Genomic DNA, 22001 nt, shown 5'->3' with positions numbered 1-22001 from the left:
TGTTACAAAAATACAATAGTAGAGCTATAGAAGATACAATATCTAGGATTAAATACAATGAAAGATATGCACAGTATGTACACAGATTCCATATGTTATTTAATATCTATTTCTACTGTTAGAGAAGGTGTTATGTTTTGTATATTGAGATTGTGATGCCCGCCTTCTAAATACTTCTACCTAGGCTCTCTGTTTTTCCTAAGGGAATGATGAAATAGGAGCAGTTAGTCTGTTCCTTTCTGATGTGTACTGCAGTTCACAGTTAGATAGAGCTAGTGAGAGGTTTTCAGCTCTGCTATCTAACTTGGTAAGGAATGTTTGTTTTGCTTCACTCAGGAAGTGATATTGCTTGTAGTTTTCTGGTAGATAATTTTTCTCAACTTATGGGAATTTTCTTTTTTTTCTTTTTCGAGTTTGTACTAGTTTTTCCCTCAACCTTGGAGGAATTTTTTTTTTATCAATTCTGCCAAATTTTATTTTAAATAAGGCATCATCAAGGTAGGCCTAAGGCCAAATATGTCCACCGTATTTTGGGGGGTCTGTAATCTAAAAATGCTTTTTGTATGTTTCAATAGTTGGAGGGGGAATCAAAAGAAAAATACTATTTCCTGACATATGTCAATTATATGAAATATAAGTTCCCTTATCCATTCATAAAGTTTTATTGAGACATAACACACTCATTTTACACATTGTCCATGCTGCTTTTGCACTTCAGTGCAGAGTGGACAGTTGTGATGGAGGCAGGATAGCCTTCAGATTTCAAAATATTTACTCTCTATACTTTTACAGAGAAAGTTAGGTGACAATTTTAGAACATCATGATTTATCCCCTTTTACCTTTCTGTTCAGCCATGAGTAACTGAAATCATACTCAACCATGCCTAAAATATATAAACATTTATTATTACACACATACAAGCTCCAGGCATGATATGGTCATTCTTCACATCTCACACTCTGGGATTTGCATCCCATCTCCATTCTCACTGTCTGTAAGTGTCCCACAAATAATATGGACATTCTTTTAAATTTAATTTTCTTAATACTTAAATAAGAGTTTGTGGACAATACACAAGAGATATGTAAATTGGTCCAAAGTGATTTTGTATATATATGCTTTTAGCAAATGTAGTTTAAGAACATGTTAATCTGATTTCCAATCACAACATCAGGTGGGTGGACATTATTGGTGCCATATGCAACGGTCATGTCCCAGGCATCAATGACACCCACATTAAGATCTTTGAAAATGTCATTCAGGGTAAGATACTGAATGTAACCATGGAAGTCTCCAAACCTGTTGGGAGCATTGTAACTTCTAGAATAAATTACCAATTTACACTTGTGAAATATTAATAAAAATATAGAATTTTCATTGGAGTTTATAAAGAGGAACAACATTTCTTATGAAAAATAGATTTCAAATTAAGACTCAACTCTAGAAAGCTAAATGAAATAATAAAAAACCCCAGCCCAAGTGAGATTTGAGACCTCACTAAATGTACTTTATGATTAGCCTGAATTTCCAAAAGAATATAAAGTAAATACATACTTTTTACTACTTTGGGTAAGTAGTAGATCCACTGACGCAGCGTGGAGTCTCCCAGTAGGTAAATGAGTTTTCCTTTCAAACAGCCATTGATCTTATTTGTATCTAGTTGAATCTGGTCGCAAAATGTTGTTATCCACCTTCCTTGTAAAGTGTATCCACCAGGGACGGGAATCTTCATTCCAGTTTGGCATTTCTCTGTGCTCTTTTCACTCTCTGGGAGCAGAGATCCTGTGGTGTTAGTGGCATGTGTTAAACATCAGTCTCCTTTCTTGGGCCTTCCCTTTCCTGATCTCTTTCTCTTTTCCTCCTATGTCTTCTGTCTCTTACTAGGGGTATTATTTTGCTCACCAGCTTGTTTTAGGCACTGCTACTTATTCTTCTGAGAGATTTTGAGTCATGCTGACTCCTCCCTGTTCATTTTCTCCCACCTGTGGTCATTAGCTAAGTCTGCATGTCCTTTTCATTCTTTGCCATTCCTCTGATTTTGTAGTGACTTAATTCTATTTTCTAATCTGAATGGTGTTACTTAATTACCTGTTGGTGTCTTTGTTACTGAATTATTTTTATTTTTTCCACCAATGAAGGAAGTGTAAATTTTCCAGGGTTTAAAAAACAGCTTAAAAGATAATATGTACATATTTTGAAAACCTTCAACACTATGAAATACCTACCTTGACTTAATGTTTTTGTTTTTTTTAAATAGAACCTTGCTAAAGGTGATTTGCAGTATTCCACAGAAACCAATATTCTGAGCCATTGCAGCCTGTTTTCCTAGAATGGCAGGCTCTCTAATGGTCTGTCTTCTAAGGTACCCCATGTGACAGAGCACCAACTCTGCCATGCTATAACAAACGTCCTCAGATGTCTGACATCATGCTTCCTTGCCAAGCTCTATGCTGCTGCACCACTGCTGAGCCATTGCCTCATATCTTAGTTTTATTTGTTCTTTTTGTTGTTTTGATTTTTTGTAGTTTGAGGAATGGGACCCTGAGCCTTTGCATGCTAGGTTAGCACTCTACTGAGCTTCATTTTATTGACAGTTCAGCTAGTAGGATGGAGACAAATGTATGAGGAGGGCAAGTTGTTTTGCCATTAAAGGTGTTACAAATTTCCCATACCATTCCTGTTTATACTCCTAGAAAAAAATGTAATGTGACCATAAATATCCACAAGGAAAGGTGGCCAGGGGTTCAGCTAAACTAATGGTTTATCTTCTAAAGAGGAAGAGGGAATTGATAATGGAGGATTACTAGCAGTCTGTGCTTTACCTTCCTTAATTAGCTTCTCATAGGCCTTGCAGTCTGATTGCCTGTGTCTACAAAATAGTATTTTCTTACATGTCAGTACTGTAAAGTTGGCTCTCTGTATCCATGAGATCTGTATCTATGGATTCAATCCACCATGGATGGAAAATATTTAGGAAATTTTTTAATCTTATTTTATTTATACAGATTTTTCTTTCAATTATTCCCTAATAAAATAGCATATCATCTATTTACAAAGCAATTATGATGAATTATGTAGTGCAAGTATTCTGGAGATTATATAAAGTATATGGGAGGATGTGAGGATGTTGTACTTTATATCAAATGCCATGTCTATATATATATATATATGTGTGTGTGTGTGTGTGTGTGTGTGTGTGTGTGTATGTGTGTGTGTGTGTGTGTGTGTGTGTGACCAAAATTGACACCAAGATTATATATATATATATAAATTAATATATATTTGCCCTGCAGGACCCACCAGGGACATCAAAATTGACACCAAGCATCTTGGTGTCAATTTTGATGTCCCTGGTGGGTCCTGCAGGGCAAACCCCCATGAATATCAAGGGACAAGTGTATTTGTAATTTGAGGACAAAGTGGCAAATGGTGCTGGTGGCAGAATTAGAAAATGCACCTGGAAAAGTTCTCAAATCCTGATGATTTTTTGCCAAACGGAGTTTTCCTAATCCTATAATCATGTTGGAAATTTACTGTGACATGGTTGGTATTCTAGGAGGCTTGATAACCCAACATCCTGGATGCTTGAATGCCATAATCCTAGAAACTCAACATCCCCAATTACCAAGTATTCCCCATCCCGGTAATGTATGGGCATATCCACAAAGATAGCTTTTGAGCTTATTATTGAAAAGTATAACTTGTATAATATTTATAGATCAGATAATTTATTTCCTCATGATTATTATTACATAATTTAATTTTAGTATAAACTCAATATTTTGAGCAATATGTGGTTAATATTGCTCATCTTTTTGATTAGAGATTGAAGCAGGCAGACTGTGCCTCCCCCAATATATTCGGGTCCTAATTACTCAAAACTGTGAATATGTTGCCTTCTATTGCAGACAGAATTTCCCCAGATTGACTAAGTGTATAGACTTTGAGATGGGGACAATCTTGGATGATCTGGAGGAAGGGGTCCAGTCTAAGTTCATTGATTCTCAAAATTGAAATAGGGAAGGCAGAAGGTAGACCAGAAACTTGTAACCTGAGTATTTGACCCACCATTGTGGCCTTGATAAGGAAGATGGTGTTACAAAGAAGGAAGGCCTGTAGAAGCAAAAAAGGCAACAAAACATATTCTTCTCTACAGAAAAGTATACAGGTTTGCTCTACCTTGACGAGCTTGGTGAGACTGATATTGGGCATTGGAAGAGTAGCACTAAGAGAATATGTTCGTTTTATTGAAAGCCACTTTGTTATAGCAACAAGAAGAAACTAATGGAGAGAAAATTGACATCTTTCAATATGAAGTCATCCCATTCAGAAGCAGCATACTTTCTTCAACATATATATTTTATGTCCCTTAGTACCATTTTAGATTCTCTTTGTGAAGTTCATACTCTTTTTGCTCACTTATGAATTTGCTTTTTAAAGCACAAAGGGGAGCATACTACTCTTTCCTCAGTGGATCTCTGGAGTTTTCAAAAGTCTACCAAATAAACACTGAAATGTACAGCATGCCCTTGAGAACTTCCATGATTTAGATTCTTCCTATTTTCTAGATTCATCACCCCATGTGTTTACCACACTGGCCTATTGAATAGGGTCCAGAGAATTTTGTTCATGAAAGGAGATATCAGATAAAACAAAAAACAAAACTACAACAACAACAAAAAATTACCATGTTAAAGAATCCAGGTGAGAGAATTAAATAAATTCTAGCAAGGAAGGCTTTTTTAGTGTATGTCTCATTCAACATTTTCTTTATCTCAAAGTATAAATACATAGGTGACTATAAATTACTAAAAATTAGCTAATTTCTTATATTATTTACTTAAATCTGACAACTCTACCGTTGATGTTTATGTGGTTTCTCTTTCAGCTCATTCTCTGACTACAGATATTCTTCAGGACTTACTCAAATATTAATGTTAACATAACTCCTGCATTTTGCTTTCTTCATAGAGTTGGTAGATTAAATTTTCTTCAATCACAAACTTACTAAGTATTATTTTTTCTCAATTGATTCAAAATGCCTCAACATATTAGACCCTCAGTAAATAATTGCTGAAGAAGTGAACAAATATTAGAAATAAATCACGAGTTGTCAAGTTTACCACTAACAGGCTTTATACACAATTATTTAAAGCTAAGGTATAAATAAGCATAAATATTATTCTTTCATGTGTAACACTGCTTTATATTTGCCAATGAATCAATTAATAAGATGGAAGCTTCATATGAAATTGCTAAGTGCATCAACTAAGAGCTGGAGGTTATGCCAACAGAGATGAGGAAACCAAAGCCAGAGTGTTCCTGATCTGAAGCCATGGGTACCCATTACAGACATCTGTACAGCACCTTAGACTACGAGTTGAATGTAGGATACTAATATTTTCTCCCATAAGTCAAGAAGAAATCTGCTATAAACAAACTTTGAACTAATTTCCTTGAATGATTTCTTCTATGAAGTCCAAAAAGACTGAGATCACACATACCTGCTAGGAATTAACTATGTTGCTGGAAATCTACAACTAATAGAGTTAACACTGATAACTTTTCTCTGCATAAGACACATGACACATACACTTACCACAGAAAAAAAAGCAGACTTACTGTTGCAATGGGAGACACCAATATTTTTAAGGTTTTTCATCATTTCAACTCCAACTTTGGACCTTCAAAAAATAAGACCATAGATTAGCCTATTGTGTGTCCACATAGCACAGGCCACATGAATCACTTCCTTGTAAGTGAAGGATAATTTTCAATTTTTAATAACTGAAAACTGTTACTTTTGTTATAAATTTTGTATATATTTAGTATTATAAATGAATTAGGATTTTGGAAGGCTTTCTATTCTATAGAGAGTACCTGAAGTCCAGGGCAGCATTTCCCATCTGCCACATGCAATAGTGTGTCCTAGAATTTTAGATTTATAAAATGTGTCAAATCTTCAAGTTCCTCATCCTCTTCCATATCACCTATTTAAGTTTATATAATATTTTTCTTGAATTATTGTGAGCCTCTAGTTGGCCAGCCTCAGTTTTATCCCACCTAATTTCTTCAACATGCCCTCCACAGCACCCTTTCCAATTGCAAATGCAACCACATTATGGTTTAAAGCCCTTGATTGTCTTCTTGTCACTTACCTAAGGAGTCCAGGCTCCTTGACATGGCACCTAGACTCCTCATGATAGAGCTCCTGTTCCTCTCCTTAGGCATGTTTTCTGCTGTTTACTTTCATTTTTTCTGGTGTATGTGCTTTCTGAGGATTATGTGAAGAAAGGTAATGTATTCGTATGTATGCAGTATTATACCCTAAATAATGTGACTAGCAGAAAGTAATGTTCAACCTGAAGCATGAATAAATGTACACTCTATTTGTACACTACATTTCTTTTCTCCACTTAATGAAAGACTACCAGAATCTTTCTGCCTTAAACCCCACTGTTAATCTCCTGTGTATGTGTGTGTGTAAATGGAGGCAAGCAGGAAGGGGCCAAGGGAAGGATGAAAACTCAGGCGCCTAGTACAACATATATACAATAATATAAATAGTACTCTGTTCTATGTTAGGGATGTCTCTTTAGAGACATGAAAGGATAAGTAGTCCTTAGTGGGATTTAGGCATAAAGATGGTTAGTGGGGAGAAAAATATTTGGCGAGTTACATCACTGGACACAAAAAGGAAGGAAAAAAAACCCAACTGCGCTTTTTATTTGTAAGAAGTCATGCATTATAGATCAGGATATATGCATAAGCAACCAGAAAACTGTGTAAGCACCTGGAATATGTTATTTTCCATGTTCAATGTTTATTCTTATTTCTTCTAAGCAAATATTTTTTAAAACTTCTGTAAAAAAATTCTAAGCCTGACTTTGAAAACTGCAAAGAGTGTAATTGCTCAGAATCTAGCATTTCACTGTTGCTAAATGTAGGGAAAATAAGTCTCCATGGGTAGGAGAATAGATTTTGGTAGAATGAAAAGTGGACTGAGGCTTATGGAAAATTAGCATGAATAATAAAGATATTTAAGAGGCACAATCTATGGAATACAGTATGGGAGGTGAAGTAGCATGAAATTATCATACATTTATAAGGAAACTTTTTTTTTGAATGGAACATCTATGAACACATAGCAAAATAGTTTTCCATAGAGTGTATTTTGTAAGATGTGTGTCTATAGTAACAATCCTGATTGATACAGTGATGTATAGGCATATATATTATTGAATTCTCCCTGTGTAACTATCATTCTGTAACTATATCAATCAAAATGCAAACTATGGTGTATAGTCATGAACACGGGGTCCTATGAAAATATCATATCACATATCTGACCATAAACTTGAGGGGAGGAATCATATGAGAGGATCAATATTGAGACGGGCAATGAAGCTCTGCTTGAGGGCACCTCTCATTGTATTGAAAAGTATACTCACTTATGGAAAAGGCTTTTTTCCTTGACAGAAAGATAAGAAATTTCTCGGTTCATGGTGGTCATATGGGTCAAAGCCTCACAGGGCATGTGATGAGGCTTCATGCAGTAGAAGGCTTCCTGGTCTCTCCCATACAGGTAGGTACATAGTTCAGAGCTAGAGTTTAGGGTCAGGCCACATTCAGTGAAGACTTGGGAGGTGCCATTAACAAATTTACCTTTGAAAATAATTTTATCATAGCCTTGGTTCCTTGCCCTCCAAAGAGCCGACACCCCTTCACTGGGGTGGATGAGCAGGAGAGACAGGGAGACTTGGCCCTCCCAGAACAGAGTGAAGCTGACAAGGTAGGTGCCATTGTTGAAGTCAGTCACCTTTCTTGAGGCGCCTGCCTTCAAGGCTGGGGAGGACATCCTGGCCCTCAAAAAGTCCCCTCCATATTCCTTTCTGTGTCCCAAGTGGTCCCTGGCTTCCAGCAGGATGTCCAACTGGTCCCCCCTGCAGTATGTGTCTCTAGGGTTGAGGAGGGTGACTGTGCTGTGTGTGGCACTGGTGGTGCTGTTCACATGGGTGAAAGGTCTGGGCGGGATCATCTGGTTTAGTGTTTTTAGAATCTTCCTTATTCTCAGCTCAGTTTCTGTTGGTGTCTTTACAGGGCTCATCTTTATTTCAGAACACAAAGAGTTTGTGGAGATGTTCCAGGGACTTAAGCTGATGGGTACATATATAGCAGACCAAAGCTGAAATGATAACAAACAAGACATACTATTCATTAAATGTGTTCCCAGTAATTTTTACTTATAGCAAATTTGAGCTCACCTATTATCATCCATATTATTTAAACTTTCTGATAATTCTGCATAAAATAAAGCCATTTACATTTTAGGTCTATATTTTGGAGAATGTCTTAGCAATAATAAATAAACATACTCAATCTTAGATTTATATCTCAAGTAATACATATGACTAAGAAGATGATGCTGGTTCACTTGTTCTTCCTTTTCAGATACACCCTGCTCCCAATAGCTCATTTCTTGGTTCCTCCTCAGCATAGTTTTACCCATGTTTAACCATCTTTTCCTCCCCAGCTTATCATGGTTCCAGCTGCCACCATTTTTCTCCTGGATTGTAGTTTCCTCCTCTAGTGGGAAGTGGTTCTCAGGCTTCATGAGGACAGTCCTGCTTTCTGTCCCTTTAGTTTTCCCCCTGTAGTTTATCAGCCCTTTGAAAGCAAAACTCAACTCACATCTGCTTCCTTCTTAAACCCTTTTGATGTCTTCTCATGATTCTTGGGATAAAATCCAATTTTAATAGGACTTTATGCTCTGGCCTGTCTTTTCTGCCTAGTTCTGCACTTCCTCCTGTGAACTCTATTTTGACAACACTAACTGCTCTTGTTTTTTGGTGATGACTTTCCTTTCTTGTATGTCTTGCACTTACTAAAACTTTCTCTTCTCTCTACATTGTTGAATACCTCCTTCTTTTCTCCAAACCACATAAACATCTGTTAACTTCTCATTTAGGAATCCCAACAACCTTAGTTGTCACTGGACAGTGTTCTAAAGGTGCTCAAATTCAGTAGTTTCTGAATCTTATTGATAATCAGAAGCAAATGCCAAGCTTTTCTCAAAATACGGATTTTCAGGCTGCAGTCCAGGTCAACTGAACCATAGGTACTAAATGTATAATCCTGGAGGATGTGGTTTTCAAACACTTCACAGACATCTCGTGTTCATATAAGGTTGAAAACACTAGTTATAGATCAGTGTTTGTCAACTACCTCACATGTAAGAACATATGTAGAGCTTAAATCTCAGCAGTACAAAAAATCCTTTCCTGACTGCTCTGTCAGTAAAACCTTGGTGATTGGTAACACAGTGGCATAGTAAACCAAAAGAGACTGGAAACCAAGAAATGATATGTAATTAAAATAAAGATGAAGGGAATCTAAGTTCAATCTTTGAGAAAACTTAGTGAATTGAGAAACCTTTGGCTAAACCAAGCAAGAAATAGAGACACAAATATATAAAATCTAAGCAAGAATACTTTCATGTATATTTGTATTTTATAAAAGCATAAAATGAGACCTTAGTATACACATTACAAGATAGAGAAGTGGAATAGAAAGTAGCTATACAGTCTATAAAATACAAATAATATAACCTGATGAAAACATTTTTTTCCATTTTGTCTACCTCCTAAAATTACAGGCTGGGGCATTTTTATTTGTGAGTACAAATATTATTAACTTGTGTAATGAGGAAACACTTTATGCTAAAACTTTATAGATGCAATATAGAAAAACTGAAAGTTTACACTCATGAATATGACCTTTAAATTCTCTCTCCACAGATGCATACATTTATATAAATATATGTAAAAACATACATACTTTAAAGAGTTGTGTGTAGGTTTGTTTGTGTATTTTTCATGATTGCTTCTGGATTCATTCAGAATTGTAAAGATGGGCCCAGGAGAAAAATCTTTCAGTATAGTTTATATCTTAATGGATTAAAGACAAATCTTGTGATTTTTTTCATTGTTTTCAAACATATTTGATGGGAAATGCACTGTTAAAAAATTATTAAATATACTTTAAAATTTATTTAACACAAATGTTTAATAAATACAGATAAAAAAATTCAAAGTCAGGAAGAAGACAAGAATGTTGGCCACCATCACCTGAATTAATGTTCAACATGTTAGAGGTCCAGAGCAATAGAATCCAATCAACCAACCAACCAACCAACCAACAAAAACAAAACCTTGAGTTTTGAGAATTGTAATTGAAGAGGCTTACTGATGACTTTTAAAATCATTTCTTTATTTTGTTTTCTGTAGATGTGATTGTACACAAAGAAAACTTGAGCCTGAAAATTACTGGAAATAAGATATCAGCTAGGAGCTGAAAGCAAAATAAATTTATTGTACCATTAGTACTTATTTACACAAAACAATTATTAGAAAATGAAATAGAAGAAAAGTTCTGATTTGATGGAGGCATTTTAAAACTCTTAAGAATATTTAAAAATACCTGAATGAATATAAAGCTGTTCAACTCTGAAATGTAAGACTGATTAATGTAAAACTGATATTTCAGGGCTGAGGATGTGGCTCAAGTGGTAGCGTGCTCGCCTAGCATGTGTGAGGCACTGGGTTTGATTCTCGACACCACATAAAAATAAAATAAACATATTGTGTCCACCTAAAACTGAAAAATAAGTATTAAAAAAACAAAAAGCCCCGGATATTTCTTCTTAAATACAATTTTGAAACTCTTTCAAATTTTTAGGAGGATTCTTTTTAGTGGGAGAGATGGAAGCTGATTACTTAACTCTAAAACTTTTTGTGAGATAGTAGTCTGAAAGTAGAAACTATTTAAAAAATACTAACCCTAGCATAAATTATACTAACAAATTGTGTCATATCCATATAATATCAAATAAAACAATTAAATAGGATAGGTTCCCCTAGAAACAGATCTGCTTATATATGGCGGTGTAGTATGTTAGTGGTGAAATCAGGAATCATAAAATTATATTTAGTAATTTGTACCAGGATAATTGTTTACTATATTGAAAAAACAATCTGGAAATTTCTATCCCATGCTGCATACTAAAGGTCTAAATGAATAAAAGATCAAAATAGGGATATCATAGATAAAAAATGCAGTACAAAGAAATTTAGTTTCTCTCTGACTTAAAATTAGTAAGTATTTCATAAATAAGACTGCTAGTTGCAGCAGGGCATGAGGGTACATGGCTGTAATCATAGTGGCTCAGGAGCCTGAGGTAGGAGATCTCGAGTTCAAAGCCAGCCTCAGCAGGATCAAGGCACTAAGCAACTCAGTGATACCCTGTCTCTAAATAAAGTACAAAATAGGGCTGGGGATTTGGCTCAGTGTTCTGGTACTCTACTTCCCCCCCGCAAAAAAAAAAAAAAATCCTGCAAAGTGCAAAATATAAGAAAATGCATTTATCTCAATTCAATTACTTCAAAATGAAAATTTTGATAAAGGACATTATGAAAAAATCTATCAGAAAAAAATGAGTTAAAATATATGTATCATCTAAACACAGAAATTATTACCCAGAATATAAAAGTTATTACTAAACAGAATAAAATATATATCAGTGAACCTAATAGAAAAATCAACAAAGTGTATATATTGAAAACATATACGAAAATGTCTATTATATTATTAGGTATATTGGAAAAGCAATGGATACAGTTCATTTATAACCTAAATTTTGTATATTTATACAGTGGAATATATGATCTCTAATGAACTATACATCATGAATTAGATTTACATAGAGCAATATGGTTGGATTTCAGAAGGAAATTTGAATGAGAACTATATAAATTAAACACCACACCACACACTATCCTATCACTATGTATCTTTCAAAGCCACACATACACCTATATATATGTATTCAGTAAAAACTGGAATACTCTGAGGAATAAACAGTGTGAAATATGTACCTGTGGGAAAGGAGATTAAGAGTATGAGTGGGGAGCAAATGAAAAAAAGTCATAAACCATAAAATATTTCTGCAAAAATACTGAAACAACAACCCGCAGTATAAGGAGAGTGTACAAAAGCTGGCAGATTTTGACAGAAAGCTGAATCCTGGAAGAATGAGCCATCAAGGAAAAATCTCCTGTTTTAATGAAGTTAACTCTACAGCAGTTGGAAGACAAAGATGGACACTTAAAATCAGAACAAGCATTTTCTCCCTTTCATGAACCATATGTGGAAGAAAGGGGAAATCCTAGACTATAAGAACTTTATTCAAATTTCTGGTTGAGCATCTTACAGCAGACCCTCAGCATCAGAATCACAAAGGGAGAAGATAGCTTCTTAGTGACATGGCAATAATGTTAGAGATGTCAAAGTGGACTCCAGACATATCATTGTATACATCAGTTAATGACATTACAGCTCTTCTTTGTTACCCCTAGATCTAAAAGGAGGTGAAAAGTGATTGTGACACATCAAGATTCCACTGAGGAATTATTATAATCTAGCAAAGCAAAAGAAAATCTTTCCCAACACAAGATCTTACCCCATCTGAGCCTAAACATATTTTGCACTCATTGATGGGGAGACAAAATTATTAAAACAAAAACCAGGATCCAAGGAGGATTAACCAGAGTGGAATGTTTGGTGCCCCCATCCCTAACACCTACACATATATCAAAAACAGATAGAAATGTTAGAATTAAAAAAAATCCTACACATAAAAAAGGAAGTGGAATTCATCCTAATTGATGTGCAAGTCCAGGACCTCTGAAAAGACGAGAAAATAGCCAAACAAAGCTTCCCTCAAAACTCAGAACACTCCAACAAAGGATCCCATTGATACAAAAGTGGATGAAATTCCAGAGAAAGATTATGAAAAACTGATTCTTAAAATGTTAGATGAACTTAAAGAAGATTTAAGGAATGGATTAGGAGATGAAATGCAGTAAATGAAAGACTAGTCAAATAAAGAAATAAAAATATTGAAAATCCCAACAACATTCCTCATAGCAATAGAAAAAGCAATCATGAAAATTCATTTGGAAAAATAAGAGACCCAGAATAGCCAAAACAATCCTTAACAAGAAGAGGGAAGCAGGAGGATCACCATACCAGACCTTAAACTATATTACAGAGCAATAGGAACAAAAATGGCATCGTTTTGGCAACAAAATAAACATGTGGACCAATGATACAGAATAGAGGACTCAGAGACAAACCCACATAAATACAGTTATCTTATATTAGACAAAGGTGCCAGAAACATACATTGGAGAAAAGATAGCCTCTTCAACAAATGGTGCTGGGAAAATTGGAAATCCATATGCAACACAATGAAATTAAATCCTTATATCTCATAATGCACAAAACTCAAAGTGGATTATGGACCTTGGAATTAGACCATATCCTGTGCCTACTAGAAGAAAAAGTAGGTCCAGATCTTTGTCATGTCGAATTAGGTCCTGCCTTCCTTAACATGACACCTAAAGCACATGAAATAAAATCAGGAATTAATAAGTGGGATGGATTAAAATTAAAAGCTTCTTCTCAGCAAAGAAAACAATAATGTAAAGAGAGAGCCTACAGAGTGGCAGAAAATCTTTACCACATGCACATTAGACAGAGCACCAATCTCCAGGATATATAAAGAAATTAAAAAAAATACTTAACAACAAAAAGAAAATAACCCAATCAATAAATGGGATAAGGAACTGGACAGACACTTCTCAGAAGAAGATATACAATCACTCAACAAATACATGAGAAAATGTTCAACATCTCTAGTAACTAGAGAAATGTGAATCAAAACTAAGATTTCATCTCACTCCAGTCAGAATGGTAGTTATTAAGAATATAAGCAACAATAAATGTTGGTGTTGATGTGGGAGAAAAGATACAATCATACATTGCTGGTGGCACTGCAAATTGGTGCAACCATTCTAGAAAGCAGTATGGAGATTACTCATAAACCTGGGAATGGAATTACCATTTGACCCAGCTATTCCACTCCTCAGTCTATACCTGGAGGACTTAAAATCAGCATATTTCAGTGACACAGCCACTTTAAAGTTTAGAGCAGTTCAGTCCACAATAGCTAAACTGGAACCAACATAAGATACCCTTCAATGGATGAATGGATAAAGAGACTGTGGTATACATATACATGGAATATTACTCATCATTGAAAGAGAATAAAATTATGGCATTTGCAAGTAAATGGATAGAGCTGTAGTATATTTTGCTACTCAAAGTAAGCCAATTCTCCAAAACCAAAGGCCAAATGTTTTCTCTCATAAATGGATGTTGATCCATAATGGGGGGGCTGGGCATGAGAAGAGTGAAGGAAATTTGAATTAGATAGGAGTGAGGGGGAATGGTGGTAGGAAAGATGGTGGAATAATATGGGCAACATTACCCTAGTTATACGTAGGATTGCACAAATGGTGTGACTCTACATCGTATACAATCACAAAAATGAAAATTGTGTTTTATTTGTGTACAATGAATCAAAATGCATTCTGCCATCATGTATAAATATTTAGAACAAATAAAAAAGAAAGAAAAAGAAAATAGTCAGAATTGTAGCAATGAAAGATAATGAATGAATCAATTAAAAAATTAGTTTTAAAGCATTGCCATCAGATTATAATGCATAGCAAAGAGAACTTTGGCTCTTAAAGACAGAACCTCAGGTCTTGAAGACAGGACATGTGAATTTGAGTACACAGAATAAAATAAAGAAAAATAATAGTAGAATATGATTAGAATGTACAAGAAATGTGGGACAACATTGAGAGACCAAACCTGATAATCATTGGGATAGAAGAGAACATAGAGATATAAGCTGAAGGCATTAAGAACATTTTCAATTAGATCGTTACAGAAAAGTTTTCCATATCATAAATGAGAGAGACATTCACATGTAGGAGGCAAACAGGACCCCCTACAGACTGAATCAGAAGAGAAGTTGTCCAAGATGTATTGTGTCCAAAATGCCTAACAGAAAAAGATAGCAAGAGAAAAACATCAGGTCATACTTAGAGGCTCACTTTTGATTTCTCAATCCAGACCCTAAAATCAAAGAGGGGCTAAAATGAGATATTCCAAAATCTAAAAGAAAACAACTGCGTTCCATGTTTACTGTACCCACCAAAGCTTAGTTTCAAATTTGTGGGGGAAATAAAAAACCTTCCATGAAAAGAATAGAGAAAAATAATTCATCACCACCAAACCAGCACTCTAAAGAATACTCAAAGATAAACTGTACCTAGAGGAATTAAAAAACAAATCCCAAAAGTCCCAAATAAAGAAAGATCAGTAAAAGGGTAATCTACTAAACAAGAATCAAGACAGTATCAAATATAGCAAAAAGTCAAAATGGCAGGATGGCACAAACACATATCCATACTAACACTGAATATTAATGGTCTTGACTCACTAATGAAAAGACACAGTTTGGAAGCATGGATCAAAAAACAAGACCCAACTATATGGTTCATATAAAAGACTCATCTTATAGGCAAAGACACCCACAGGCTGGTAAAAGGAGGGAAAAAATATTCTACACAAATAGTCCCTGAAAACAAGCAGGAATAGATATTCTCAAAGCATATTTCAAGCAAAAACTGATCAGAGTAGACAAAGTAGTTTGCTACATTCTCTTAAAGGGAACAATCCAACAGGAAGATATAATGATAGTAAATATTTATGCCCTAAATATCAGCACATCCAATTTTATTAAAAAAAATTCTCCATGACGTTAAATCTCAGATAGACCACAACACAAAAATATTGGGTGATTTTAACACATCTTTATCACCAATAGGTCATCACAACATAAATTCAATGAAGATATTTCCAATCTAAATGATACTATAAATCAAGTGGATCTAAAAGTTATCTATAGAATAGTTTACCTCCAAACAGCTGAATTTAACTTCTCAGCAATTCATGAATTTTTTTCCAAATGGACCATATTCTAGGTCATAAAGGAAAGCTTAAAAAATATTTTAAAAAAATTGATATGAGGGGCTGCGGTTGCAGTTCAGAGATAAAGCGCTTGCCTTGCACATGTGAGTCCCTGGTTTTGATCCTCAGCACCACATATAAATAAATGAAAATAAAGGTATTGTGTCCAACTACAACTAAAAAATACATTTAAAATATTGATATGATCCCATGCATCCTATCAGATTATAATGGAATGAAACCAAGAAATCAACAGCAAGAAAAATAACAGAAACACTATGAGCACATGGAGATTGAACAGTATTCTTTTTTATGATTTTTATTAGTTCATAATTGTTACATATAACATTAGGTTTCATTTTGAGATACTTATAAATGCTTAGAATATGATTTGTTCCAATTCAGCTGCCAGTCCTGACCCTTACCCTACCTCTTTTTCCTCCCCCATTTCTTTTTATCTATTCTACTGATATATTTATTTACGTTTTTTAAGCAGTGTCTTGTGGAAATACATAATGGTGAGTTTCACTGTAGTTTATTCATATACGTACATTGGAAAGTTAGTTCAGGTTCATTCAACTGTTTTTACCTTATCCCATTCCTTCTCTCTCCCCCAATTGTCTACATGAGATAAGTAAACTGCCCGCGTTCTACTACTATTTAACATTGGGCTGGAGGTATTTGCTAATGTGACTGGACAAGGGAAAGCAAATACGTCATTGGAATTGGAAAAGAAGAGGTGAAATGGTCTTTCTTTCTAGATACAATGGTAGTTTATGGAAAACTCCAAAGTAAGAATGGAAGAATGGCTACAGGCAATAGAAGAACTTAGCAAAAAGTCAGGTAATACATTTAAGGTATAAAAATCAGTAGTTTTTACATATGCAGACAAAACCAGAGAGAGGGTCAAATGGAACAGTTGATATGGTATATGTTTGCATAATGTCAGTGAGATATTCAGTTATACATTTTACATGTGTCCAATATTGACATGAGGAAAACTCAGGAAACAAATTTAGCAACTGGATGGGGAACTATGTTATTAGATAGAAAACATCACGAAGCTATTGTTTCTTATATAGTTAATTTATATATCCAATGAAAGAAAAATATCCTAAGAGTTTTCTGGATCAGACAGGTCAATGAGAAAGTTCACTTGAAGGATAAATAAGACTAGCCAGAAAACTACGGGGAATAAGATATCAGGGATGATGTGTGTTGGTAGGGTGAGCCTTATTAGATATTAAAATTTACTTCTGAAATCTTTATAAGTACAATAGGGAAGGATAGGGATATGATTAAAAAAGCAGTGGAACAGAATAGAGAATCAAAATAGACTTTATTATATACAGAAATTTAGTATGCTATAGAAGCTGCATTCAAAATCATTGGGGTTTAAATTTAATTTTAATAAGTGGAATAGAATAAATAGTCATAGACAAAAGCAAAATTAGGTCAATGTCACATATAATTTCACAGGAAAATTCAAGTGAATCAGATGTTTAAAATCAAACAGTGAAATTATGCAGAACGAAAATATAAGAAAACATGAGTAGATTCCTATGTAAACTTGTAGCAGAAAATCTTCTGATTAAAATTTACCAGAAACACCCATGCATCATTGTGCATGCCTGTAATCCCAGCAGCTCAGGAGGCTGAGGCAGGAGGATCAAGTTCAAAGTGAGCCTCAGTAACTTAGCAAGGACCTAAGCAACTCAGTGAGACCTTATCTCTAAATAAAATACAAAAAAGGGTTGGGGATGTGGATAACTGATTAAGTGCCTCTGGGTTCAAACCCAAGTACAAACAAAACCAAACCAAACAAAAAACAACCAACCAACCAATCAACCAAAAAATCCCAGAAGTAACAATGGAAAATGTATTGTTAAAAATAACTTTTGCATGAAAAATAGATTGTAGACAAATAGAAAGAAAATGGCAAACTGTAAGTATATAGTCAAAAATATATGCACCTGATTTGGTGATAAGTACTCATTTAGCTACATGGAAGGTTGTGACCTTCTCAAGGGCCATTTTGGGGCATGTAAATGGTAGAATTTGATTAGATTGCATTGAGGATGAATGGGAAATGAGAAAATGGAGACAATGTCCCTCTGAAGTGAGGTAGAGAAGGAGAGAAGAAAGCTGAGTTGGAGTGGAAGGGAATGGGAAGGACTGATTTACAGGTTCTGAGTTGATGGAGGTCACAGGTGGAGGTTTCAAACCAAACTAGAGAAAACTTTTAGTACCTTTGTGGAGTTTTGAGAAATTGTAGACATTATCCAGGCAATGACTAAAAGAGATATCAACACCAGCAGCATTTTCTGAAGCATTGTGTTTGAAGACATGATGAGAGACCTAAGAAAGACAAAGCATGAGACAGAATCATTCAAAAAGTGAGTCCTTCTGTACACATTGTTTTATTTTTCACCTGCAATTTGTCCTGAGACTTTTCCCCCCTTGCTGACCACTTTCTTTCTGTCTCTTAACAACCAGCCCACAGCACCAACCCCTTTGCCCAACTGTTGGCTATTTCTTATCCAAGATTTATTTAGGATTGTTGCTTCCTCCTTCCATGACCCTGAAATGGGAGGCATTTGCCTCTCTTACATTCTCTCATTGCACATTCTAATTTCTCATTTGGAGCACTTACCACCATTCCACAGACCACCATTGCAATGAGAAGCAGAAAATTTAATTCATCAGTCTATAATTAGTGGACGACTTGGGATAGCTGAAAGGACCACAATAATATGTGTATGTTACAAAACACAACCTACAAACACCCTTAAAGAAAGTTGGTCCTGTTAACTGGGCAGGTAAGCAGGGCAGATTACTTTTGTTTTGCTGAGCACCAAGTATGAAATTTGGAAATGTAAAATCCTTTTGGACCAAATTATTCTGTGTAAAAGAAAAGAGGTGATTTAACAAGGTTATGTATTACATGAGAAAAAGGAAAGAAAAGGAGATGAAAAGAGGTAGTGAGGGGGGTGAAGGTGGGAAGCAGAGACAGGGAGGAGAGAAGATCATCCCCACCATCTCCATTGTAAAGTGGTCATGGAACAGAAGTTACATTTTATCCTTTAAATGGTGTTTTTGGGATCTGAGATGTAAAGTCCCCCTTCTCTTTTCCTCACCACATCCCCAGTGGGGTCCAGTTTGTCTGAAAAGCCCTGTGTGACAGTGGATTCAATTAGTTGAATCCCAAAAGTTTCTTTTGAGTCTAGTTGTGCAGAAGGAAACAGGTACATCCCCCACAAAATGCATGTCAGAGAACAAATGGTCAATTTATATTATAACTGGTTAACTTTTGGGGAATCCAAAGAGAAATTTTTTAAGCAAGATGAAGTGCACAGTTATGATTCATAACAATCATTTTATGATTGAAGTGAGACTTCCAGTTACTGAAGCATAATGTGGGAAAAAATGTAAAGGTGAGATCTCGGTCCAGGTGAGTGTTGGGATGAAATGAATGAATACAGGAGAAGGGAACAGAATGGAGCAACCTCCAGTCTGTGTCACTCACTGCATTGCAATATTTTGATTACTTTCTGATCATCAATGACTTCCAGTTACTAAAGAAGTAGAGCAGTGTCTACCTCAGTGTTGTGTGCACAGTGACAGAAAAACATATTTGTTAAATGAATAATTTGAAAGCAGAATTATGCTTTTTAGAGCAAATTTAACTTCCATCTACTGAAATTTCATATATTCTTAAAATGTTCATATAGCGTGTTCAACACAGCAAAATATCAGAGTCAAATGGCTCTGTTAGCACCTCTCACCCCCACCCATTCTGAGCCTAACCAGATTTTCTGACTTCTAAGTGAATTCCATACTGCATGAATTTCAATAACTGATTTGATTCATTTTTATGTACCTAGAATGTAGTTCATATGGATAAGTTTCAGCAGTACTGGGAAAAAAAGAGAAAGAAACATGATTACCTTTGTAGTTTGATGAATCTTAGACTCTCTTTCTGTTTTTCCTAGGTTTTTAACCTTACTCTGTTTATTCACTTATATAATAGTCACTGAGTATTTACCCACTATGTGTCAGGTACTGTGGAATATACTAAAGATAAACTGACCCAAAAATGATTTACATAAACATTCATGAGGATTAGAATATGTTAGTGGAAACACTAGTTTCTTGTTGGTCTCTGAATAAGCCTTATTCCTCCATTTTCTGAGTCATTGCCTGCATCTGCTGCCTGAAATTGTCATCACCTCTTCCCTCCCTGCACCCATACCCTCCAATTCCCTCTTTGGCAAAGCTGGAGAATTTCTATTCATTATTTGTGTCTGTGCTTGAGTGCAGACTGATCTTTCTTTAGTAGTTTTAGATAATAACTTATTCCTGTGTGCTAGCCTCCTCCTCCTCCTCCTCCTCCTCCTCCTCTTCCTCCTCCTCCTCCTCCTTCATTATTATTGTTATTATTTTGGTGTTTGGAGTACTGGGGATTGAGCCAAACAGTAGTGTAGTAATGAATTGCATCCACAGGTGTTTTTATCACTTTATTTTCCAGGGTCCTGCTAACTTGCTAAAATTAGAGTAGATTCACAATCTTCCTGCCTCAGCTTCCTGAGATGCTTGGCTTAAAGGGATTTACCATGATAAGTGACTGTTTTCCCCTGGCATTTTGTCACAGCAACAGCATCTGTTCTCTGTTCGGAAATCCTAATGCAGACCACTTTTGACTAAACCAGAGAAATCATAAATCACAGTACAGCCTGGTACCTTTGATTTATTCCTAAATCAAAGTCTCACTCAGATTCTATTCCCTCACTTGAATTCTGCTTATCAAGTGTCTTCAATAACTATCTACTTAAAAATTCCTACTGGCAGAGGCAATGCCAAGCCTTACTTATATGTTAGCTTAGACTTAAAGTCTCTTTTGTGCATCTTTTCCCAATCTCTTCTATTATGGATACATTTTCATCATGGAAATTGGCAAAGGCTGAAAGCTGATATAGGTTTTCTTTTTATCTAAGATATCAGATTTGTCTAAACACCCTTACTCTAAGGACTCTGAAAATTCATTGATCACATTAGAATATATTCTCATCTGGAAGATCAAATGGCAGATTAGAGGGAGGCTGCACTTTCTATTTGTTCCATGGATTGGGATTCAGGCATTGGAAATACTGCTTCTCAGTGAGGTGAGAAATAGAGGAATTCACTAAAATTCAATATTGGACATGCATACCCAGAATTCAGAATTCAGGTGCTTTGAACAAAGGACAAATAAGGGTATGATGGAGCCAAGCTGGTTGTGACAGTTGGATCAGATAACCACAGAGGGAAAAAGGGTAACAGAAAGTAGAGAAATCTGGCATTGAAAAATCTGTAGAACTGAAAAGCAGCCTGAACTTAGCTGAATCAGAGGCTGCATAGAGACTTGGTGTTTGTCAGTGATCCTTGCTTCTCAACTAGAAAGTTGAGAACTGAGGCGGGAGCCACCTTGAGGTGGTCATGTTGTAGCTGGCTACTGTAGGAAACCCAAGAGACCTCTGTATGTATTGAGACCCTGTGTGGGCAGGTGCCTGTCATGAGGACTAGGCTGTACCTAGCAGAACATGATTGAGACAGTTACAGAGAAGATTATACCCAGGGGGATTAAGGTCAGCGATATAGGAGGGAGTATCACTTTGATTCACTTTGAATCTGGTGGCTCATGTGTTCAGTTGAAAAGGGTCAGGGAACTGATGAGGCAGGCATGATTACACTGTGGCTGAGCCTGGGCATGCCATACTCATGGGTGATGGAGAGTGTGAGACCTGTGGAGGGTTTGTTATCCTGACCTGGGAGTAGAACACTCTGGAGACCCTGAGATCGGCATCTTCCTGTCTCTAGCATTGTATTGATCTAATCTCTCCAGGGCAGATACCATCTGACAAACTTCCCAGAGTTCTAATCAGAGGTAAACCCGAGCTGCTGGAACTTCCCATTTAGAAACATGCATCAGCCCCACCCTGGGAGTGCATGAATATAGTTTGTCTAGACAAAACTTCAATTGATAGTATTTCCCTTTTACTGGTGAAAAGGGAAGCTGAGA

General features: G+C 35.7%; 1 protein-coding gene across 1 annotated transcript; it reads right to left on the bottom strand.

Annotated features, from left to right (window-relative positions):
• Window positions 1-1122: 1122 nt before the first annotated feature.
• On the bottom strand, window positions 1123-18291 carry LOC107145683 (NXPE family member 1-like). Its single transcript, XM_015489668.1, has 5 exons — window positions 18193-18291; window positions 7453-8186; window positions 5624-5685; window positions 1552-1768; window positions 1123-1300 (listed from the first exon to the last, which is right to left on the bottom strand). The coding sequence occupies exons 1-5, from the start codon at window positions 18289-18291 to the stop codon at window positions 1123-1125; spliced, it is 1290 nt and encodes a 429-aa protein (XP_015345154.1).
• Window positions 18292-22001: the final 3710 nt, after the last annotated feature.

This window comes from Marmota marmota, unplaced genomic scaffold, assembly GCF_001458135.2.
Source record: "Marmota marmota marmota unplaced genomic scaffold, marMar, whole genome shotgun sequence".
Lineage (NCBI taxonomy): Eukaryota > Metazoa > Chordata > Mammalia > Rodentia > Sciuridae > Marmota > Marmota marmota.
This window is presented reverse-complemented; position numbering and strand designations above follow the sequence as displayed.

What these genes read in the sequence shown, in the direction of transcription:
- LOC107145683 (XM_015489668.1), bottom strand. Translation starts at nt 18,291, where the DNA reads ATGTCTTCAAACACAATGCTTCAGAAAATGCTGCTGGTGTTGATATCT. An exon ending in GAAAAAAGCCTTTTCCATAA is followed by an intron (nt 5,686 to 7,452) that starts GTGAGTATACTT and finishes TATTTTTTGAAG; the next exon opens with GTCCAAAGTTGGAGTTGAAA. An exon ending in TGGTGTCTCCCATTGCAACA is followed by an intron (nt 1,769 to 5,623) that starts GTAAGTCTGCTT and finishes CTCTGCTCCCAG; the next exon opens with AGAGTGAAAAGAGCACAGAG.